General features: G+C 49.6%; 8 protein-coding genes across 13 annotated transcripts; 5 read left to right on the top strand and 3 right to left on the bottom strand.

Annotated features, from left to right (window-relative positions):
* Nucleotides 1–573: 573 nt before the first annotated feature.
* Nucleotides 574–2993, top strand: FVEG_01335 (hypothetical protein). 2 transcript variants are annotated; one of them, XM_018888257.1, is made up of 9 exons: nt 574–844; nt 923–956; nt 1034–1128; nt 1191–1212; nt 1266–1362; nt 1415–1426; nt 1475–1643; nt 1688–2556; nt 2616–2993. In XM_018888257.1, exons 1-9 carry the CDS (start codon nt 815–817, stop codon nt 2629–2631), a joined length of 1344 nt encoding a protein of 447 aa, XP_018744131.1. In that variant the 5' UTR covers nt 574–814; the 3' UTR covers nt 2632–2993. The 2 variants fall into 2 exon arrangements, with proteins under 2 accessions (XP_018744131.1, XP_018744132.1); XM_018888258.1 differs by lacking the exons at nt 574–844; nt 923–956 and having other exon boundaries at nt 957–1128.
* Nucleotides 2798–4530, bottom strand: FVEG_01334 (hypothetical protein). The gene is made up of 2 exons (XM_018888256.1): nt 4382–4530; nt 2798–4321 (listed from the first exon to the last, which is right to left on the bottom strand). Exon 2 carries the CDS (start codon nt 3974–3976, stop codon nt 3182–3184), a length of 795 nt encoding a protein of 264 aa, XP_018744130.1. The 5' UTR covers nt 3977–4321; nt 4382–4530; the 3' UTR covers nt 2798–3181.
* Nucleotides 4531–5819: 1289 nt separating this feature from the next.
* FVEG_01333 (hypothetical protein) lies at nt 5820–7825 on the top strand. Its single transcript, XM_018888255.1, has one exon. The coding sequence runs from the start codon at nt 6997–6999 to the stop codon at nt 7501–7503; it is 507 nt and encodes a 168-aa protein (XP_018744129.1). The 5' UTR covers nt 5820–6996; the 3' UTR covers nt 7504–7825.
* A 698-nt stretch (nt 7826–8523) lies between these two features.
* On the top strand, nt 8524–10801 carry FVEG_01332 (hypothetical protein). The gene is made up of 2 exons (XM_018888254.1): nt 8524–9217; nt 9276–10801. Exons 1-2 carry the CDS (start codon nt 8789–8791, stop codon nt 10440–10442), a joined length of 1596 nt encoding a protein of 531 aa, XP_018744128.1. The 5' UTR covers nt 8524–8788; the 3' UTR covers nt 10443–10801.
* Nucleotides 10802–12512: 1711 nt separating this feature from the next.
* On the top strand, nt 12513–18036 carry FVEG_01331 (hypothetical protein). Of its 5 annotated transcripts, XM_018888251.1 has the most exons (6): nt 12513–12580; nt 12659–13795; nt 13861–14557; nt 14612–16557; nt 16609–16750; nt 16813–18008. In XM_018888251.1, the coding sequence occupies exons 2-6, from the start codon at nt 13412–13414 to the stop codon at nt 16815–16817; spliced, it is 3174 nt and encodes a 1057-aa protein (XP_018744125.1). In that variant the 5' UTR covers nt 12513–12580; nt 12659–13411; the 3' UTR covers nt 16818–18008. The 5 variants fall into 5 exon arrangements, with proteins under 5 accessions (XP_018744125.1, XP_018744123.1, XP_018744126.1 ...); XM_018888249.1 differs by having other exon boundaries at nt 16609–18036; XM_018888252.1 differs by lacking the exon at nt 12513–12580 and having other exon boundaries at nt 12608–13795.
* On the bottom strand, nt 17955–19638 carry FVEG_01330 (sterol-4alpha-carboxylate 3-dehydrogenase (decarboxylating)). Its single transcript, XM_018888248.1, has 2 exons — nt 18956–19638; nt 17955–18894 (listed from the first exon to the last, which is right to left on the bottom strand). The coding sequence occupies exons 1-2, from the start codon at nt 19433–19435 to the stop codon at nt 18247–18249; spliced, it is 1128 nt and encodes a 375-aa protein (XP_018744122.1). The 5' UTR covers nt 19436–19638; the 3' UTR covers nt 17955–18246.
* FVEG_01329 (hypothetical protein) lies at nt 18319–21700 on the top strand. The gene is made up of 2 exons (XM_018888247.1): nt 18319–19541; nt 19611–21700. The coding sequence occupies exon 2, from the start codon at nt 20114–20116 to the stop codon at nt 21467–21469; it is 1356 nt and encodes a 451-aa protein (XP_018744121.1). The 5' UTR covers nt 18319–19541; nt 19611–20113; the 3' UTR covers nt 21470–21700.
* FVEG_01328 (hypothetical protein) lies at nt 21578–23233 on the bottom strand. The gene is made up of 2 exons (XM_018888246.1): nt 22467–23233; nt 21578–22410 (listed from the first exon to the last, which is right to left on the bottom strand). Exons 1-2 carry the CDS (start codon nt 22995–22997, stop codon nt 22012–22014), a joined length of 930 nt encoding a protein of 309 aa, XP_018744120.1. The 5' UTR covers nt 22998–23233; the 3' UTR covers nt 21578–22011.
* Between the last annotated feature and the right edge of the window lie 88 nt (nt 23234–23321).

Below are 23321 nucleotides of genomic sequence, written 5' to 3' on the forward strand. Positions count from 1 at the left end.
GAGAACCAGAAGAACCGATGGAGTGATTATACTTGGAAGTTGGCATCAGTTTTCACTTATCCCGTTATTTGTTAGGATACGCGGCCTTGACCAGCAAACCCATGATATATCTCAGAGACAGCTAAAGCTCGTTCCAGCAGACAACGATCCACCTTACATGATGATGATTAGGAACGCTTGTCTAGGAAAATGCAAGACACTGAACATAGCTACTTGTGGTAGGAGTAGGTAGGTGCTGGATTGGTGTTTACTTGCTGTGGGAATTACAAATATTTATCCTGATTGCTGTAAAAAGGCCGTAAATAGCTGCGAAGGAGAACAAAGTGATTAATAGCAACAGCATTTCCTTGATACACAACAAACATCCCTACTCACCTTTGGTCACTTCACTAATCTTTTAGTACCTACAGTACCTACTTAGTAGGCAATAGGAGTCGTCTTTAGGTTCAGAACTAGGTAGATACGGCATTAATAGGCAGGTTAAACTTTTGTTGTCTGTTGATAGGTGGTCACTGCCAGCCCTGATGAGCTTCCCGTTTCCCCCACTTTCCTCCTACGGTCTTAATGATTGATAGCTGCTCACACAACCTACCTACCCACCTTGAGACTCCAACGTCTACCCTTACATTACCTTATTACTTTATACTTCACCTCACTTACCTTTACCTTAATAACTTGACAACCACCACCCAAAACTTCAAAGCATTCACACCAATAACCTCACACTTGGAAGCAACTTGTCCATGTGCGTCGCACTCTGCAGTCAGCGCCCGTCCTCAAACATCAACATTTAGACTGCAACATACGAGGCGCCATGGACCAGTCTATCATTCGCATCTCCAAGGTTCGCTGCCCCGCATTCGCTGGCATTCCCATCCCTTCGTTCACGATTCCACCTTTGAGATACTAACACTATGCCAAGGAGCTGGGTGACATCCAGAAGAACTGTGACTTGTGTATGTCGCATTTGCCAAATAGCATATACCGCGCATTCGAAAGAAGAAACTGACCGCGCGACTGCCTTTTATTACAGCGCTCGCCGTAGCATGTCGCGACATCGATGTTCGCAATGTAAAGGCCCTGATCATGGGTCCCCATGAGACTCCCTATGAATTTGGGTTTTTCGAGGTATGTCGTGAGCGCTGCATTTATCCTTGTCTACGTGAAGATAGGCTGATTCAACTCGACAGTTTGCCATTCGGTTCCACAAAGGTAAAGCCCCCCCCCCGTACCAGGACAAAGCTTAGTCTCATCTTCGGTGACAGAGTATCCTTCCAAATCCCCGAGTGTAATCTGTGTCACCACAAACGGGGGACGTTGTCGCTTCAACCCCAATGTATACAGCAACGGGAAAGTCTGTCTGTAAGTAATCAGACATTGCTACTTCACTATACTCATGCGCTAACACGGTCAGGTCAATTCTAGGGTATTATAATTGTGTCAAAGACTAGGCGGTTGAACTGACAATGGCTAGAACATGGCGTGGTGAGCGTGGAGAGGAGTGGTCATCTGCGCAAGGACTTGAATCAATCTTATTATCCATCCAAAGTCTCCTATCATCTAACCCATACGAAAACGAACCGGGCTTCGAGGATGCTAATGATGAAAGCGACAAGAAAAACCAAAAGGACTATATCCAAAAGGTCTGTTGCCATTTCAAATTACAGAACCCCTCTAACCCTGGTAGATTCGACACGAGACACTACGTATCAGTGTCATCCAACGTCTGGAAGGCTACCTCGGAATGGGCACCAGTGGCACCCAGTTGCACAGTCTTCCAGGAGCGAATGAGATGGACGATGATGACATTGACGAGGCTACCGTCCCCTTTGAGCCTTTTAGAGATCTGTGCAAACGCCGCTTTCTTTGGTATTACGAATCATACCTCGCTGCGATCGAAAAAGGCAAATCAGAGACCAAGCCCAACCAGCCTTTTACGAGAATGCCGTTTGAGTCGCCAGGAAACAACTCAATGGATGGGAAATTCAATTATCCCGAGCTCAGCAGCCGCCTGCATGCCATCAAGGCTGCTATCGACGCGGAGCCTGAGAAATGGGCCGCTGAGGGCCTAGAAGCTAAGAAGAAGGAGACAACTGTTGCTGTTAACCTTCAGCATCAGTTTGAGCAGGTTGTCGAAGTATTCAAGCGAGGCGACATGCCGCATGACGTTTTTCTCGAGAACGAGAACCCCTTCGTCTGGGTAATAACCTACTTCGGGCGCCCTATGACCAACCTCGACGGTGGTCTGTTCAGAATCAAAATGAACTTCAGCGTCCGTTTCCCTGAAGAGCAACCTCGTGTCAAGTTCGAGACCAAGATCTTTCACCACCACATCGCTACAGATGGTACAGCATGCTACACTCCGAACCCTATGAAAAGGGAAGATGTACGATCCCATATTGATGCCATCTTTGCGATACTTGAAGATGACGAGCCAGCCTATGACCCACGCAAAATTGTGAACCCGGAAGCGACCAAAATGTACTGGGGAGGAAGCCCAGACGACAAGAAGAAGTACAACCGACGTCTTCGCCGATCCGTACAGCAGAGCATGGAGTCAGTACCTAATCAAGATCCTTCAGTCATTCTACGCGCAAGCTAATCGACATTTACAGGGACTTCCCAGAGTAACTCGCATGCTCCGTCAGGCTTAATACTAGGATTTTAGATGAAAACATCATGGGGCGTACTGGGCCAACATCAGGGGCATTGATCTGATTTACATGGCGTTGGGAGCCTGTGGTTTATGCTGAAATGACATGGTCTGAGGATTGGACGATTTCTTTAAAATGCAGTTGACTTGATTTGCCGTGACCAGGTTGTGATACGTGTGGCACAATCAACACAAGGCCACTAGATATATGAGATACCAAGTCACTCTATTTCCTTGCCCCAGTGAAAAGCTATCGATTTACTTTTGATTTTGGAATACGAGACCGCAGACCTTCCTATAATGAAGATGCTTTCTTCAAACACAAGGTTGATTGAGAGGCTCAGATATTACACGGTTACCAGAATAAGTGATCGGCATAGTTGTTTGCACTCTATGAAACGCCATCCATCTATCCTCTAACGCCGATATTTGAATATAATGTATCCATTGCATCAAGATTTCCGTCAAAAGACAATGTTTCGAATCTGTGTATGCGATTTCTTTCGTAACTCATGGTGCTATCGTTTCTCATGACCTCCTACTCTTGGGCTTCTTGTTTAGACGCTCCTGGGTTGGGTTATAGGGCGCCGCCACACCTTGGTACCTCTCTTGCTTCCCTTCACCTCTGAATTCGTACATGCCGTTTGCGCCAATCGTTGCTGGTGTACCCTGGTTGGGACGCGTGACTTGTTCGTTGTGAAGTTTGTCGAGGGAGTCACCGACCACAGCGTATTGCGACCAGTTGATGGGCGGGCAGCGAACCACATTTTGCGGCTGGGGAAGATTCGTCCATGCTGGTGGCTGGGTAGCGATGCGCTGCTTGGAGGACCCTTCACCGGGGTCTTGCTGATTGCCGATGTCCTGACCACTCATCGGTGTATCTTCATCGTCGCTGTCGCTGTCGCTATCATCTGCAGGCGCGTTGATCTTGCCTGCGACAAGGTCTTTTATGAAAGCTTCAGGGTCCTGGACGGCTTCGTCTTTTGCGCGATTGAGGACCTGGATGTCGGCAGTGGCGCGCTGTCGCTGAATTTGTAGAATGGAAATCGCCGACTTGAGCGCAATGACGTCTGGGTTGGAATCAAAGGCAATTGGTTGAGGTGCAGGCGGTGGTATCGCAGCCTGGTCGGGCTGTGAATGTGTAAGGCTTGGACGACCACCGGCGCCGGAGCTTGCGGTTGCGCTTGTAGCTTCAGTCGCGGGGCGTTGGGTAGGGCGTTGGGTAGGACGCAAGGGAGGTGTGATGGGGGAAACAGGCGGTCGGGTCGGAGAAGGGGGATTATTGCTTGGAGGGTTGTCGGCGTTGATTGTGAGGGCGGGCATGATCGAGTTGCGCCGCTGGAGAAATTGCTTTTGTTGACTCTGACAAAGGTGTAAGCTCTTGCGGAAGTTGAGCGTGAGCTACCTAAGGTAGGCACCGAAGGAGAGAGCTCCGGATGACGGCGGAGGAGGAAGTGCGAATGGTCCAATAGGAACAAAGGCGTGGGACACAGGACCGAAAATGAGGGAAGTGAGAAGAGAAGTGGACGGGACGGGATCGGGACGCTTGGTGAAAGCAGCCCAGGACATGGAACGGATGTCAGGTGTCTCAACAACCTAGGTAATCGGGCTGTCGTGACCCCTCTGAAGAAGCAGCTTATGGCGGGGTCATCAGCCAAGTCTGATTAACTAATAAGGTAAGGTAAGGAAAGGAGCGGCTTTTGGATGTAACGTCAGATGGATGCATACCTACATGTATGTACATACATAGGTAGCGGTCTATTTCTGTTGCTGAAGAATCGTGAAAGGGTTAAGCCAGTGCAACTATGCACAGATACATATCGAGACCAAAGCGCATGAATGTGACGAGTAGGTTTGTTTTCAGGAGAGTTACTAGGGCATCGTGAGGTTTGTAAGCTTCTCAACCTCAGCCCAGCTGCCCAGTGAGCCTGTGTCTCGGTGCATCAGCAAAAGAGTGGACCACAGCGACCTTAAAACTGTGATGGATACCTTATTGATGGCTAGGATGAACCCTGTCGAGAGATCTCCATAATTAGTTAACGATCGGACAAGATCTTGCGCCAGCTCCGATGCGAGGAAGCACAGACCATCCTATAATTTGGCCATCTGAGACATTCACCTCATATTCGTTTCTCCAAAGGCACAGACACAAATGAACAGGGACAAGCCGGCTATTTTTGCTGCAGGGCACGCTTTTTTCTTTCTTTCTTTCTTTCTTTCTTTCTTTCTTTCTTCAGAGGGATATGGTCTCACAGAATCAAAATGACGAGCTCTTGTCATACGTCTATATGCCTTACAGGCTGAAATTGATTGTTATTCCCTCGAGACTCGAGAGATGTAATGTCTCAGCTATGAAGATGTGAGAAGGGAGGCGATTCTTTGGTCTTTTTGACTGTATCAGCGCATAAAAGAAAGAAGAATAGCTTTAAAGAGTTGAATAATAAGGAGGGTGTCAGAGTTAGTACCTATGGAGGTCAAATCAGAGGCCTTTCTCAGGTCAACATGGCTTGAGGTCTAAGGACGTATGTATTATCTGGTCGCTACATGTTGAGCACTTGGGCGGGCACTCGTATCTTCGCCTCTTGCCACGTTCAGCTCGATGGCTACCTAGGTAAGAATGGGTGACGTTTCTATCCCCCGGGTGCGAGCCAAGCCATCCATCCTGTTAGGTTCAACGTCGTTGAACCGAGATTTGTCGATCATTTGGTCTCGACTCCCACCCATTATACCAAGCTCCCGGAAAGCCTGTGAACACAACGGGTCTCAGACGCTCCAAAGTCAGACTTCTGGCTTGATGCTCGAGCGCCATCTCAGACTTTGTGCATTGGCGGCCTGGCGCCCAGCCAAGATGGCTTTGGCTTTGTCTTTGTGCACCGAGACACGGCATCTTCCAAGCCATCGTAAAAGACCTTACTTGTATGTAGTCAGGGGCATCGGGAATAAAAGTGGGAGACGATAAACTCTGCTCGGGACTTTGTAGAGCAGTCCGAAAATGTCTCCAGCCAACGGAGCACAACTCCGTTAGTGTCGTGCAGTAGTGAACTCTCCACTGTTAGCAAACACCATTATGAGCTAAGTACCTACTTAGGTAATCTACTAAGTTCGTGAATGATTTGTATAGCAAGGCTTAATTCAGCATGTGCTTCATCAAGATGATGGCTGTTGACTTTTCAAAAGCTTGACAACCTGATCGACACATCGAGTGCCATGAATACCCGCATGCCGCATAATTAATTGCTTTTTCTGTACCACTTGATCTGTGTAAGGTCCAGCCAGCCAGCCACCCAAACGTCAAGGTGAGATGCTGCAGATTTCCGGTCTGGTTAATGATCGTCAGTAGAGGCGTTTAACACTTTTGGGCTATTGAAAACGGTATCCTCGGGTTGAGAAGATAGTCTACACTTTGACGCCTTTTACTAAGACACGGCCTCGCGACAAGAACCAAATCAACAAACGGTGCCTCGGCATTTAGCACTAGCATATCATTTTCTTACAGGGAAAATTCATCTGTTGAACTCGCTGTCAAAGCCACCAACCCACAAACATTCGGAGACAGTTTCGACTACTGCAGAGACCAAGACAAAGCCACAAGGTCTCGCCGTTGTATCGTCCCGCAAGAGGGATCCCGGCTTCATAGCAACTCACATCCAATCAGAAGCCCAAGTGAGTAATTTTCGTGTTGGGCCCTTCAGCTCGACATAGAACCTAGACCGACCAAGATTGGATATCGTAGACCACCATCCTCTCAACCCGAGAAATACCTCTTATAGTTTCCTTTGCCGCTCCTTTTCTTGTTTCTTCTTCTTCCAGAAACAATAGTTCTTTTTGACATTCCATCTATCTGGCGACCCTTTAGCTGCCGTCGGCAGTGCTTCCATTTATGCCGTGCACGACTCGCGCGCTTGCATCATCCTGCCACTATCGCCGTTGACGTCCAACGCCAAAGGTTTGGGGCCACACAATCATCGCTGTTCCGTCTATTCCTGCATTTGCCAGTATCGGATTTCAGAATTCCCGCCAAGGGATAATACTTCTTGCGACCTCGAGACCTCTAGGGGCGACATCACCAAGATCACCAGCACCACATGGCTGAGGACTATGCCTAATCTAGATACGCCCGGCCTCTCAAAATATTCATTTATTCAGGGCATATCCTGAAAATACTGGGTGCCATATCCTCCCTTCTATGGCCTATACAGGCTGTTGGATCTCTTAACCCGATCGACCGCTTGGCCTATCCATCAAAGACCCTCCACTAATCCATATCATTCATCAAATTTCCAACTTGATTGTTGAAATACGCTCAGCTTCGTGGTTCTTACGAGCCTCACATACATCAAATCATGTCATCTTCTACCAGATCAGCCACAGACACACCTGTCAGCCCCAGGTCATCAGCTTTCATACCACGCCACCCACAATCTGAATATGATTCGTCTCTCTGTGGAAACGATAGACCAAGGACTTCCATGTCATCAACAAACACGAGAAAGTCCAGGAAGGAGAAATCACGATGGTTCACCCAAGTCAAGGATTGGTTATCAGTGGCTGAGCCATCAGCGCAAGCCATGAAGGAACAAAAGAAGAACACATACAGACGGCACAATATCGACATGAAGGATCCTCAAGCGGCAATCAAGCTGCATTTGCCTATTGGCAAAATACCCGACAACGCCATCACTTCGACACGAGGACCCAGCCCTGAGAAGGCACTTGAGCGCGCACGGCAGCAACGAGAAGAGACGCGATCATATTCAGGTCTCAGTCAAGCGTCTCACTCGGTCTCGAGTAGTATCAGCACCATCCCCAGTGCCAAGGACTACAACCCTGTTACTCCTTGGGACAATTGAGGTCAGAAGCAATATTTTTTAATGGGGTAATGTGTAACGATGTATGAAATAAGGAGATTGGGGATTATACGCTGGTTACTTTCCTCCGCCGTAGATGCTAGAGGTTCATATGGAATGTGGTCAAAAACGAGAGATACAGAGATACCTTGTCACGATTGCGGGAAGGTGGATAATTTCTAGCGTACTCATTGTCACTCTTCAGTTTGCTGCTCACGATACGGATTTAATAAATAATGTTGGGCGTATGGCTTTGATGCCATTATTACTCTTGAGTTAAATTGGAAGACTGTACCAAGAAGTGATAATTGCTCTAAGACACCTGAGAAATCAAGCACGGGGTCCATAGAGTACTAGGCACATCCGTATCCATCATCTGAATCAATGAACGATATGAACGTCTCATAAACAGGACTTTAATTAAGTATTTACCGCCATGGACGCAGTAGAAACAAGGTGGACTTGTAGTGAATTTATTTTGTGAGATATTCTTGATTATTGTGTTATGATGATGTTGTGCCACCGCCATTGGGGACACCAACCGACACTACAGGCGGAATGATTGCGTGGTAACTTGCAAGATGGCAAATGCCGAGAAGATTCGGGCAGCCGAGTGATTACATATTATTTAATAGACTTATTTAAAGCTGTAACAACAAGTCCATCATATGATCTGGAGCATGCATGTGATGGTAAATGATGCACGGAACTTAAGGTACCTTATCCTTCACCAAGTCCTTTTACGACGCATCATTGCGATTTTCCTCCTTTCCGGTGATGGCCAACTCAATTGCTGCCCTGTTTTCGCAATCGGAAACGCAAACTAAACTCTTGATCAGGTGGCCATGTTAAACCGCAATTGTTCTGGGGAAAAGCCAAGCTTCAGCTCCAAGCTCTATCTCCCGGAAGCTTGTGTCCGCACTAGTACTCCCTGGTGAGCTTTTAACGATGATGATTGGCCATGTTGAATCCGGGAGCTGAAATGGCTGGCCTATGACGTATTCTACTTTTTAGCCTCTTCATCATGGATACGTTGGCAGCTGGCCCATTGGGTTTATATAGTACCCAGGGACAAGTTTGAGATTATGAGAACCATCTGAGATTGAATGGGCCTTTTTTCCGTGAATAGTGTATTGCATGTGTCACTAGCGATTGATTTTTGACAGAATAGTTCACTCATATTCACATCTTCCTCCCACTCACCTACATACACTCTTACACCGAGACCATCCATCAGCAGCAGAGGCCATCGATCAACTGAGAAACACGCAATAAACCCACTCCCACAATGCCTCTATTCTCATCCCCAAAAGACTCAAGCGAAGACAGACCAAACGGTACAAATGGATCTGCTCGTATCAACGACCCCGAGGAGGGTGAACAGGCTGTGCCAGATGAGCACACTCGACTACTCCCAAACCGCGTCAACTCAACTCAGCCTGGCCTACTTGCCCCCGATGATCCCGCAGTCTCGCCCTATAACCTCTGGAGCATCCGAGCTCTGCGATACTTGACAATTGCTTTTACCCTCATAACGCTCGTTTGGTGGATTCTGCTTCTTGTCTCTACTTTTGTGACGCCCCCTGGCATTGGAACTCGTGGCAGCCCTTGGTTTGCTTTCGGATTCGCGACGTGGACACTTGCGAATCTCATCTTTACACTTCTTTTCTTCGAGGTGCCATCCAAGTCTGTCAGGATTCTTGCCATCTTCATTTCTGTAAGTCTGCACAACTGACACTGCTGCATTTGGCCACCCTTACTGACACTACACATAGGGCGTTATACTCCTCGACATGGTTCTCATCTTGTCCGTTCAAAAGACTCGATATGAAGAGGGCTGGGTCGGTGCTGCCACTGTCATCTGGGCACTACTCACCAGTCTCTGGACTCTGGTGGTTGATCGAACTGTCAAATGGGGCAAAGCTGAGGAAGAGGAACGCTTGACAGGCCGGGCGGAGACGAGACGAACCTTGTTCGAATGGTCTGAGGTCATGATTTCAACGGTCGCCTACGCCATCATGTCAGTGGCCGTATTCCTCATCACTTTAACCATTATCCTACGAGCCCTCGACGCTGGTGTGCCACACCCAGGAAAGCTGTATCCGGTTGATAACGGCAAATACCGCATTCATGTTTACTGCCACGGCAACAAGACTGACTCCAAGGGCAACGATCTCCCCACTGTATTGTTCGAAGCCGGCGAACGAACCGTAGAATACGACTTCTGGGGCTTTGCGGATAACGCCGTCAAGAACGGTTCCATTTCACGATACTGCTTCGCCGATCGACCTGGCTACGGGTGGTCAGATAACGCACCATCTCCATCATCAGCAGGCTTCGTGGTTGATACCCTCGGCGAGGCACTGGCTGGTGCTGGCGAGAGCGGACCATGGATACTCGCAAGTGCTGGAATCGGATCGATTTATTCAAGAGTCTTCTCAGCCCGCCACGGAGATCACATCAAAGGTCTGCTCCTTGTCGATCCCCTACATGAGGATCTTCTCGACGACGTTGCATCACCCGGCCGAGGATTCGTTCTCTGGCTCTGGGGCGTTATCTCCCCACTCGGTCTGGACCGAATCCCCGGTGCCATCTTCCGCGGACGAACAAGCCGCGACCGAGTACACGGACGATCGGCTCAGCAGAATGGCAAGTTCATCTTTGCCAAACTGCAGGAGAGTCTGGTCGCCGGTTCGTTCACTCGGCGAGATGCGCTGACCAGCCGTCAGATCCAGGACAAGGATACGCCGCTTGTTGTTATTAGCTCCGGCAAGCATATCAAGGATAGCCACACATGGGAGAAGAAACAGCGAGACCTGACCAAGTTGACCAAGAACCTCAAGAACTGGGACATCGTCGATGGAGCACCCCATGAAGTTTGGAGGACTCTTGAGGGCCGACAGAAGATTGAGAAGAGACTCAAGGAGCTGGTGCATGCTTGAGAATGTCGAATAGTTGATGATAATGTTTGAAACCTCGTTCAGATACTATACACACACAGCCGAGCCTGCACGTGCCTTGTCTATCAGCATCCGGAGACCTCGAGGATGCTGCCAGGGTTGATATGATGCTCATGAGACTGGGGGTTGACGGGAAACTTGTGGAGCATTTTTCAAGGATCGGGTTGACTGCGTGTAGGTAAGCAATGCGCGGCTTGGCTTTTCTGATGCACACCTTGAAACGAGAACAATGTTTTTATGGCTTCACTCTATTTTGTTATCACCGGCAATTAGCTATGGCATATATACGTACAACATTAATTTATTTCATTAATCCAACTACCAATCTAGCGATACATAACGTGAAGCCAAAGGCTGGCAAGCAAGATGACACAACAAGAGTGTTTTGATTTATAGGTAGTTAGGTATTGCGTCACAACATTTCAGTTCATCGCTTTGACACTGGCCTCAATCTCCAGATACCGATAGCTACACACACTATCAAGGCGATTGCCATAAGAAGGTCATCCACCTCCATAGTATATAGCCCTCTTATTTGACTTCACACATTTTCTGTACAGTTGTCTAGTGCATGGTTTGTGTTGGCGTTTCTTGGACGTGGCCCCCCTAATCCTCCACACCTCCACGTGATAAGATCTTCATCATAGCAATTTCCAATACGACAAGGTTGTTGGCAGTAGCGTACTGTGAAAGAAGGAATCTGACTGTGCTTTCCTCGATCCTCTAGTGAGACGATAAATCTCCTCTCCCTCTTATGTCTCTCTGCTGATAGTTAGCCTGTTTCGTTTCCGGGCTTGAAGGGCGAATCTGGGGATTGGAATGACCTCACCGTCAGGTGAGGTACAAGGTAGTGCTGGTGCTGAAGAGACTAACTAATAAAGCAATAATAAGCCGTGCTATGTCCATTGCACAAGCAGGGCCAGCTTTGACCATTCACCTACCTAGTGCTGCTGCAGCTCCCAGTTAGAGGCTCAGGCTGACTTCAGGCGGAGACATTCCCAGCAACGCCCAGTGGACAAGCATGGGTTCAGACTTGTCACTTTTTGAGTCAAGGATCATAGTTACTGTACTCCGTACCTACTCCGTACAGGTCCTACAGTAACCTAGTTGAGAGGTGAGGCATGTACTGTAATTTCTGACTCCATATTGAAAACGACACACACAAAGTTGCTTCAGTGACATCCTTGGGGATGGACCCTAATATTTGCTGACGATATGGCATTGTTGTTTCTGGTCCCTCCTCCTTTTTTCTTCTTGTTCTTTTCTGAGAAAAATCCAGCGGTTGAAGGGGGGGGACTGTAGACCTCGAAGCAAAAATAGTATCTATGAACTGTCTTGAGAGATGTGTTAGTACAGAAAAAGTGCCTAATAACGACCCAAATCAATCCTTCAAGGGCTGTGCTGGCGGAGACATGCATATAGGTAGCTACACCTGCACCTGAACAAGTGAAGGATGGAAGCAAGATTCGAAACAATGGATTCACCGTTTGTTTTTATTCTACGTAGTGTGAATGGATCTCACCAAATCTCATGTTCCTCGGATTCAGACGTGGATCCTCATCGCCTGGAAATTGCAGTAAATTAATATTTCGATGTATTCAAACGCCCCTAATAGAAACAGGGCCCACCTGGACTCCGTCCCCCATTAGAGCCCACTAGCATCTCACATTTCGTTCGTTGGACCGTGTCAAGCCCAGCATCTGCGTAAGGCAGCGGTCCCTTGTATGGATTGGTCTGCTGCACGCACGCACGCACGCACTGCACGCATAGGCGATTGTCATCGACTCGATGCACTTTTGTTCCTCGACTGGGTCTATGGACCAAATCATTCTTTCATCTTCTCATGTACTCGAATCTCAAGTCCAAGTCCACCCTATGACTAGACTATCTGTTGGACCGTAGCTGATGCTGCTATCCGGTCGCCCAGGTACTAGTGCTCAGTTTGTCCCTCCTGAGACCATTTTCAGTTAGCCTCGTCCCTTATTTGGAGCTGATCTGGCGTTGAATCTGTCGCCCAGTCTCATCTAGGCGCTGTACCAATAGCCCCCCCTCCGCCAAGGTTGCCTCCACTGGTACCCGACCTTTGCCCCTAGCAGTAAATGTGTAAGGTAGTAAGTAGAGTAAGTAGAGTAAGGTCCTGAATGTCCAGATCGAATGCTTCAATCTAAAAGTATCTGACCTCTAATCCCCTATTGCAGCACGCACACGCTGGAGGTACCTCTTCTCTAAGTATCCTTGAGCCCTGGGCTCTCCACCACAACTGCCCAGCTCCCCTACCGCCAGGCGCCTCTATATTCTACTCCATACACCGTATCCATACCTCTCTCACTTTACATCCATACCTACCTTACACACTCACGACAGGCTTCGACTTTTATCTCCCACGCTCCTTCATCCCACGCTGCCGCAGACGCGCTGTGCCGCGCTTGTATCGATCGCATCTTCTTCCATTGTCTCTTTTTTTTCCCTGATCCGCTTCAGCCTTACCTGTCTACCTACCTAGGTACGGTGCAGTACCTACTCCAGCCTCACTTAAAGGTACAACTAGGCTAGGTCGATCGGGTCTTGGTTGTCTTGTGCCGCACCACACTGCATCGCTTCCTCGCTGCCACCGACTTGCTCCTCCTGCCGCCTCTCATCATCCCAGTCCGAACTGGGTGGGCTTATTGTTCGACTGTCACGCGAACACCAGATAGTGCTCGATATTTTCTATCCCACGAACGATACAGCATCTCACCGTGTTCGATTAGTCGCCCGACTTGGCCAATTGGTCCTGATCAAGTCCGTGTTGCTGCCGTCGTTACTTTCCTCTCAGCTGGTGCTGATGCCGACCGCTGCAAACACCTGTCGACCCGTGCTGGAAATTTGGTCTCGATAGGCCATTCGTGCTTGACGGGTTTGGAGCAAGGAGGAGGAATTGTGTTATAGCGACGTCCTGCATTGCTTTCACGATGGCGTCGAGCTACGACGACGCCATGCTCGGCGAGCATGGCCATGGCCATGGCGACCACTCCCACGATTATCACGCCCAGGACATGCCCCCGCATGCCGATTCAAACTGGCAGAACGGTGGTCAAATATACAGAACTCGCACACCCGACAACGGCAACTATCGACCGCGACCACCCGCATCCGCCCCAGGTACACCGAATCCCCCAGGATGGGCTGAGGACCAGCCGCCCCGCAAAAGTGCTGAGCGGAATAGATCGCGAGGTCGAAGTGGAAGATCCGCCAGCGGCCAGACAAGGACGTGCCAGGCGTGTGGCGAGCCCTTGACGGGTCAGTTTGTGCGAGCTCTTGATGGAACATTTCATCTTGATTGCTTCAAGTGCCAGGTGCGAGCCCCCAGGCCGGCCCTGTTCTAATCGATCACGGCCAAATACTAATCTTTGACTAATAGGATTGCGGGGAGATTGTGGCCTCAAAATTCTTCCCTGCCGAAGACGAAAATGGCCGGGGACAATATCCTCTGTGCGAAACCGATTACTTTCGTCGACTTGGCCTCCTTTGCTACCAGTGCGGGGGAGCGCTCCGCGGCTCCTATATCACAGCCCTAGACCGAAAGTACCACGTCGATCATTTTACTTGCTCATTATGTTCAACAATATTCGGCGCTCAGGATAGCTATTACGAACATGACGGAAACGTCTACTGCCATTATCATTATTCTACACAGTTCGCGCAGCAGTGCAATGGCTGCCAGACAGCCATTCTAAAGCAGTTTGTCGAGATCTTCAGAAATGGCCAAAACCAGCATTGGCACCCCGAGTGCTACATGATTCACAAATTCTGGAATGTGCGGTTAGCGCAACCTACGGACGCGCGACCCGCGCTCGAAAGTTCGGACGATGCTGCGGGCAGAGACCTTATCCGTGTGGAGGAAGAGCGCATGGAAGAGAAGGTGTTCCGTATATGGAGCGTCCTGTCGACTTTCGAAGAGTCCTCTGCTGCTTGCATATCTGACATGCTGCTTCATGTTAGCAATGGCTCATATGTTGAGGGTGTCTTTGTTGCCAAGCGCTTCATCTGGCACGTTGAGATATTGTTCCAGTCAGCAGATCGCCTAGATGAGACTATGGTCGGCTTGAACGAAAAAGGTACAGTCTCAAACTTTTGAGTATGAAATGCGCGAGATCTGACTTCCTGTTTAGGGATGTCATACGGGCGAGAAGCCAAACTATTATGCAAGAAGATCGTTTCCTTCTTCTCTCTCCTTTCCAAGACACAAGACAACGCTACTCACAAACTCGGTGTCACACAAGAGCTGCTGTCCCTCGTCACAGGTCTTGCCCACTATCTCAAACTTTTAATTCGAATCTGCCTTCAGGGTGCCCTCCGTCTCGAGCGCGAAGCTAGCGCATCCACAGGCCTGTATCAGTTCCTGGACGATTTGAGCGACCTTGACGCAATAAAGAACGATGACGGTCAGCTGTCGGTGACTGCAAGCGGCGGAAAGCTCTCTGCCAACGACTCTGACCACTGTTCTCTCTGCCACAGGTCTGTCGAGGACGAGTGTGCCAAGAATGGCGACCTGAGGTGGCACCTGAACTGTGTTAAGTGCACGAGGTGCGGGCGAGATGTTGGACGATCTTTACAAGAGGCTTGTCTCAACGCATTGGATCGAAAGATATACTGCACCAACTGTGCCGGAGCCAACGCTTTACCACTCGAGCACGTCTCAAAACTGCAGCAATATGTTTTTCTACTTCGAGTCGCCTTGGCTCGGCTGTTGGATATTCTGAAAGCTAATGGAACTCTCCCACGATCCAAAGATGACAACGATAATAACGGGTACGGTACAGGCGATGGTCAGGGAAGTGACCCGAGGTCAAGAGGAGGAGATTCACAGTCACGTGGACCCGGTGGCAGCAAACGAGAGTCGTCTTATGAGAACACTCTCAATGATGTACGCAGGCTACGAAGTACGCGACTGGATAGGCACCTGTCGTCTAGTGCTCGACAAGCCCGAAGCTCTCGAGTGATGGACACTGATGGCAAGGGCCCTCGCCCAGGTTCGTCTGGTGATGCTGGGCAGGGCCACGGTGCACAAGGCTCGACCGACATTATGTTTGGACAAAATGATGGTATCACTTTGGATGATATCTCGAGGATAGTTGCTGTCGAGCAGTCTAGAGATCTGCAGCAGAAAGCACCACAGCCCTTTCAAGATCGATCGCTAGATGCATCTTCTTCGAACCAGGGTCATCTGCGGACGCAGTCAGCCGACCGAGAGCGCACCGAAACAGTGCAAGAGCGAATTGGGCGTAGATTTTTCTCTGAACTCTCTGGTCTCGAGTACTTCAACGTTCGCCATCTTGCCGTTCTCACCATGCAGCCCATGATTGAGCAAGAATTCTCACTGGAAGAACTACTGAGCTTCATTGAGTCGCGTAAACAGGGGGCGAGTATCTGGAAGAATATCGGAAAAGCCTTTAAGAATGATAAGAGCAAGAACGTCAAGAAAAAGGGTGTGTTCGGTGTACCTCTCGAGATAATCATCGAAAGGGATGGTGCGGAATCGACAGACGGTGTTGGTCCGGGCACGCTTCGAATCCCTGCTGTTATTGATGACATTGTATCGTCGATGCGTAAGATGGATCTCTCGGTTGAGGGCGTGTTCCGAAAGAATGGCAACATCAAGAAGCAGCAAGGCTTGGTGGATACCATCAACGCTGAAGGTTGTGACGTGGTCAACTTTATGGAACAGCCCGTCGTTCAGCTTGCTGCGCTTCTCAAACGCTACCTGCGAGATCTACCAGATCCGCTCATGACTCACAAGTTATACAGGCTATGGATCAGTGCAGCCAAGATTTCGGACCCTGAGAAGAGAAAGCGGTGCCTGCACTTGACCTGCTGTCTCCTACCAAAAAGCCACCGAGACTGCCTTGAGATTCTGTTCAGTTTCTTGAAATGGGCTGGAACGTTTCACCAGCTGGATGAAGACCTTGGTTCTAAGATGGATACGAGAAATCTTGCCACTGTCATTGCGCCCAATATCCTAACAAACCCCAACAGGGCACCTGCATTAGATAGCGAGGCTATGTACGTTATTGACGCCGTGGAAATGATGATTACACATATCGAGGAAATGTGCCAGGTAAGAATCGGCCTTCTTTAGGGCTGTGGCCATTATGTTGACCTTTTCTAGGTTCCCGATGAGATCCTTGGCCTCATGAACGACCCTTATATCTTTACCAACAGTGGAGACCTCACGACGAAGGATATTCTGAAGCGATTCCAAGACCGACGGGGACAGATTTCTATTGCTGATGTGAACGAGGTCTACAACCGTCAGGATAACTCCACCCGACCACCAGCTCGGCGAGTAGAAACTGACCCAGCAGTTTGGCAGGGTGAAGCCACTGTTCGCACGATACAAGACCCTTCAATGCCTAACCCCAACAATGGGCATGGAACTCCCCCGGCGCGGTTCCGAGGACGAAACGATCTGGGCAATGCTTCGCCTTATGGGGTCAACCAGTTCAACCAGTCGGACAGTCAGCTCGATAGCGCCGAGCACAGCAGGAGGCGAGAATGGCGTAACTCTGGTATGGGACGTCAAGGCAGCGGACTTGGTGTGTCCGGCAACTCATGATACTTGTCTTTCACAATGATATTCTTGATTACACCTGGGCCCGGAAACGCCCAGCGTCAAGCTTCGTTTCGTTATTCTACATGCAGTTCAGGAGGTATGATTTGGGAGTAGAGAGTTATTTGCATAGTCGACGGCGTTCCTCTTCGCTTCTTCCTCAGGCTTATATATGCTACCTATATCAGTGCATACAACTGTCGAACAAACAGGAAAAGAGCATTTTACCAATCACAAAACCCTTGGCATTCCTCGTTTTCTACACCACACGACACGACAAACCTGGTAGTTGTCTTGTTCTTTCTTCTAGGAAACTGAGATGATGATCTCGCTCCTATCACTATTCCCTTCTCGACACTCAACTTCATGCCATGTTCTCTTCGAGCTCACATCACCTAAATAGCATGAGACATACATGTCTGCCAATGCCATCTTCTCTTGGGTTTAGTGTTTGTTCTTTGGGCAGGGGAGGGGCTGGAGGCCTATACCTCTTTTCTTACGAAACAAAAGGGGGTTCCAAGAAAGGGTGTTATTTTTTTTCCCCTTCTTTCTATCTACGGTGCTCTTTCTATCTTCTTCTATACCTGAGTTGGATGGAGTAAACCATGTTAGCGGGTTGATTCCCATTGGAGTGTTGAGACCGGGCAAGGCGAGGCGAGATCAAGATGAAGAGGGTCATTGACTCCTCGTGCAAAATAAAAAAAATGCATGCATGTGTGCTGGGTCAGATATGAGGATGCAAACTACCTTAGTTTATGTTGGCTTCATTCTGGGATCAGATGGGATCTGGGTCACGCATTTAAGTGATGACAAGCGAGATAGGAGCAATAGATTATGTTCCGTATGGATACTGACGATTGAACGACTGGACCTTGGTCTTATCTGCTTAGATACAGCTAGAATAATTCTGTTCAAATCATGGAATCCGGCGCTATATTATAAGACACTACATTCCAACGAACGTTAGGCTACTTTGAACAATGTCACGCTGGTGTGTCTCGTTGGGCGAGACTGAAAATGTACTTGAAGCTAATCTTCGTAGACTAAACGATATATAATTAAAGATGTCTCATATTGAATATTTAGGCCGAAATATGCTGTTCGTGGCCGGATATGAAGTTTTTACCACATTCGCCTCTCTGTCTCTTCCTTTAGATAGGAGCACCCTCCTATTCATTTCTCTCATTACTAGTAAGATTACGCCTTGGCAGCGGCAGCGGCAGCAGCCGCCTTGTCCTGCTCGAGGAACCAGTTCACGCCACGATCGATGCCCTCCTTCAAGGACCAGACAGGCTGGTAGCGCAGAGCACGCTTGGCCTTGTTGATGTTGTAGTAGCGGGTCATGCAGCTCATGATGATAGACTTGCGAGTGAGTGTGGGGGTCTTTCCGAGAATGTTGGCGAGAACCTCACTGACATAGCCGATGGCGATGCCGACCTCGCGGTTGAGACCCCAATTGCCTTCTGTACCCTTATCATAGCCGGCGGCACGCCAGATGGCACGGGCAAAGTCCCAGAAGTAAACGGGTGTGTCGTTTGTGATGAAGAAAGCCTCGCCGTCGACCCGCTCATGATCAAGGGGGATGGTGGGAGAGGCAGCGGTGGCGAGGAGGAGCTGTGCAGCGAGGAGGTGGGCATGGGCGACGTTGCCGACATAGGTGAAGTCGAAGAGGTTCTCGTTGGCGCCGACTTGAATTGTGTGCTTGCCGCGCTTGTAGGCGTTGAGAATGCCTGCGAGAGTCTGGACGTCGCCTTCGCCAAAGATACCGGCGGGACGGATGGAAGTCGTGAGAAGCTTGCAGCCCTCCTGGCGGTTGGCTTTGAGGACGATCTCTTCTGCTTGTGCCTGCGGGTAGTGCCTTGTTAGCCAGACAGTCTGGAACGATCTGAGTGTGGCGTGAGCAAACCTTGGTCTCTGAATAATACTCAGTCTGCGCCTCCCCGCGAATCAAAGGCCACCTCTCGTCAGCGTTGAGCAGATCAGTGACGTTGTCGCTGATGACACTGGCAGAGCTTGTGTACACAAGAACCTTGACACCCGTCTTTTGGCAGGCGTCGACAACAGCCTGTGTACCATCGACGTTGACCTTCTTGAACACATCATGACCGATATTGGGGTTGACAGCAACAGGAGAGGCTGTGTGGATGACAACGTCGGGCTTGAGCTCCTCGAATAGAGATAGAAGCCTCTCAGGGTCGGTGATGTCGCATTCTCGGTACTCGGCGTTGGGATTGCGATTGCGCTCGCATCGTAGGTCGACGCCGATAGTGGCAGTGGTTGTCCATTGCTCAAGGGCCTGGTTGACAATGTGATGGCCTAGAAAGCCATTGCCGCCAATGACGACGACTCTCCCGAGAGGACCTCTAGATTTCGTCTTTTCAGCCATCGTCAGTGGTGTGTATCTGCTCTGCCTGCATATGTTGTGAGAGTGCGGTAGCAGTAGGAGTCGCCCGAGGTGGGAAGGGTAAGCCAGAGAGAGTTTCTAGGTATAGGTAGGTTGATAATACCCTGGGGTACGGCCACTGTAGGGATAGGTAGAGCTAATTTGGTGGTGAGAGCAGGGGTCCTCTTCTGTGTGGCTGATATCTTAGGCTAATGGGAATATGGTGGGGGTTGTAGCACCTCCACAACCTTAGATGCCTCCTGTGGCAACCAATCAGTGGATCCGCTCCTTATATCTTCAGCGGCTTCATCAACTTAGTTACCTCTGGACGTCTTTGTACGGCGTGAATCGATATCGTGTGTCACGAGACTTCACTTCTCCTCCCTCTCTCTCTTTACTCTCCCGCCTTTCCTAATTCCTCAGGAATACCATAAGCACTCTTCTTGTTTCCTGTTCTCTTTTTGCCCACCTACAACTTCATCCCATATACCTTCACCCTTGTCTCACCTGGCTCGTGCTTTCTTTTACTTGCTATTTTGGACCCCTTTGGATATAAACAACATCCAATATCGACCTTGGGAGCAACATTTCCTCTTCTCTTCAGCACGATTACTCCTCTTCTCTTGGGAAACAGTGTTTTTGGGCGAGAAGCAGTCGACATGCTTTATTGGCATTCAAATCATGGCAAGGAACAGCTCGGACGGGGTAGAGATTCTTGTCCACATCACAGCACCAAGTCGAGCAACCGATGATGTTTCATATCGACAGCTTGCCCAAGCTTATCTAGCCTTTGAGCCTCACGGGCGCACGCAACTACCCGTGATAGAATCGGAGACAGTTGAGGAACAACAGCGTGTGCCAGAAGGATACCAAGGAGCGCCATCGCCAAGTCAGACCAGGGTAACAACTTCGTTTGGACGATCATTTGAGATCACATCCCAGGATCTAAGTTTCGAAGGAGCTATAGACAATCGATCATCACCATGTCTACAGCGTGAGGCATTGGCTCGGGGTGCGATCCCCTCACCAGGCCATACTGGTTTCGGGTCAATCAACTCCTGGTGTGCGCCTGCGAGTCAAATCAGTGACTCGTATCCCATGCCAGATGCTGCGCTCTTGGACGTTTCACCGTCACGTATACTACAGAGCTACGTCCGAAGAACTCAGTCATCGCAGGAACCATATTCATCGCCAACTGCGCATAAGAAGCGTCCTCCGGTACCAGAGTTTGGACACGTTGTTGAAATTCCCTCCTCCCTACCACCTCACAGTCAAGAAGAAACTTGGCCTCTCGGGGCCTCTGAAATCACAGATATCGTACCTACGACACCACAAGCAGACAAAGCAGCAGTGGTTCCCATACCCTCGGCGAATACAGAGGTGATAGCCTTCGAGCATTTGGCCCCGAATATAACTCATGTTTCTGGCAGTGTGGTTAGCAGCCACTCACCAGCTCTATCCCCTCGTGCAGGGTCGGAACCCCCACTAACAAAACGATCCAAGATTGGACACTTGGAGCATGGTGATCTTGTCAGAAGCTCTAGCGATACAGGGCCAGCTCTATCAACGAGAAACTCGCAGGGGGACCAAGTCAGCAATAGCTTGGAAATCCGGCCACCATCGCCACCCGTGGGTGTTGACGACATTGATCCTGCAGACCTGATATCTGAGAAGCTCGCGAAACTCGCCCGCGATCTGTCGTCGAGATATCGTCCGACGACAAACCGCGATATCGAAGCGTTCGAACGAGGATACTGGCTTATCAACTGCAGTGGCTGGGACCCAGATGTCCGCTTTGATACTTGGGTTTTCCTCGCTAATTATCTCAAGAGTGGTTTGGCGGGTTGGGGAACCTGGTGCCGTAGAGACAAAACCCACGACTGGTTACGCCTGTATTGCTGGGGCCATGTCGCGAAACATACTTACTTGCTTTTGTATCTTGCAAGTGGAAGACAGGTCAAGACAAGTGGTGCGAAGTGGTATGGAGCAGATGGTGAAGTTGCTCTGGAAATCCCGCCTTATGAGAAGCAGGGATAAGTCAGAGGACTGTTCGCACCATATTTCAGTTTGGATATTTCACTCGACTTGGCATTATGGGAGTTTTGGATATTCGTATCATAAGCGAGGCGTTTGTCGGTTCTTTTTCCTGCTTCTTTGGTGTAGATAAGGGTTGCCATCAATCATCGCAATTAGATAGAGCTGCAAAGCTTGGTCCTTCGACGTTATAAGGCGACATAAATAGACGAAACGCACGTTGCACGAGCCCTTGATTATTAACTATTTCCAAGTGACTACCAGCTCAGCTGAGTTCGGGGTATGTCATGTCTTAACCAGAGCCGTCGTACCCTCCACGATCCAGTACAAACACAAACAAGAACAAAAATAGACAAACCAGACCAGACAAAGTCCCCGTTACCATTCCCTTGACCTGCCCAGCCCTTTATGATCAGTACCATACCATAAATAGATCATAAACACCTTGGATTCCTATACTTGCACAACAGCGATCACTCACGAAACAGTCCTTTGTACATAGAATTTCTCTCTAATCTAAGTGGAAGCCCCTCATAATCGGTTCTCTAGGCAAGTCCAGTTTCTTGGATGACCTTTGCGCGCGCGTCAAGCTTCTCAATCTCGGCCTTGTACTTGACAGATGAATCAGCGGCACGCTGCTCATATAGGGCCTTCTCAGTAGGGGTCACGTCCTTCCAGGACTCGCCAATTTCTTTGAACTTGGTCTGGTTACTCTCAGCATGGCTTTTGTTCCAGTTGTCGATAAGGTAGAGGGAATAAGAGCCTGTAGGACGCAGGGGCAGACGCTCATCTGAGATTGGCTTGACAGGCTTGCCAGTTAGGAAAGCGAGGCGGCGGCGGGCTTTGTTAGCCAAGTAAATGCGCGCCGGCTCATGAGTCTCAACCCAAGCTTTATAAGTCGCGAGATTCTTCTGGCGGTTGGCAACGGCCCTGCGATGGAGCTCCTTCAAACTTTGTGTTAGCTCGTTCAGTAAAGGGGGGAGAAAAGGGCGTGACGCACTTGTTGCTCGGATTCGGTCAGTTGACGGAACTTCTCAGACAGCTCAGTCATCTGCTGGGTGATTCCACCAGTTCCTGAGAGGTTCCCTTGGTTCTCGGACGTGAAAAGGGTCCAAGTGCTGGCTGGAAGCATAGCCAGCTTGTCTTTGAGCGCCCATTTCTTGAGCTCCCGGATTTCGAGCTTCTTGGCCTTCTCTGGATCAACCTCTTTCTTGGCCTTCTTGGGCTTTGGCGCAGTAGTCTTGGGGTTAGGCTTCGCCTTAGTCTGGGACTTGGACTTGCTATCAGTCGCCTTAGACTTGGATTTGGTGGTGAGGGTAGCCTTCTTAGTGGTGGTCGTCGTCGTCTTCTTGGCGACCTTATCGCCGGAGGCAGGAGAGGGGGACCATGCTGAGACGGTGAAGCTTCGGATGGGGAGCGCAATCTTTATGGCCGACTGGCGACAGAGCAATTGAGCGGCAGAGGGAGCGGAAGCAGAAAGGCGGGCTGTCTGAGCGCGATGGACGGCGGCCCGGCCCACGGAAGTGAGCATTTTGGTATTTGTTACGGTTGATTTGGAGAGAATCGATCTGAGCGAACCGATTTACAGTGGCGGCGACGATGAACTGCAAGGCTGAGTTTGTATACGGTGAGGAATTGGCCTAGTCGAGATGAGGCTGATGGTGTTGACCTAAGGTAGACAGACAGTGCCTACCTCATGTTTTGCGCTTTGCGGGCGGGCAGTTTCTAATTCCAGTGCCGGCCATGGAAGGTGGGCAGGTGGGCAGGTGCGAGAGTGGGCTCAACTTCTTGCGAGAGCTCCCTTGAGTACCAAGGTAGTGGTACGTTTGAACCGCATGCGTTATAGCTAGCTCGC

Source organism: Fusarium verticillioides, chromosome 1 (genome assembly GCF_000149555.1).
Source record: "Fusarium verticillioides 7600 chromosome 1, whole genome shotgun sequence".
In the NCBI taxonomy this organism is placed as follows: Eukaryota; Fungi; Ascomycota; class Sordariomycetes; order Hypocreales; family Nectriaceae; genus Fusarium; species Fusarium verticillioides.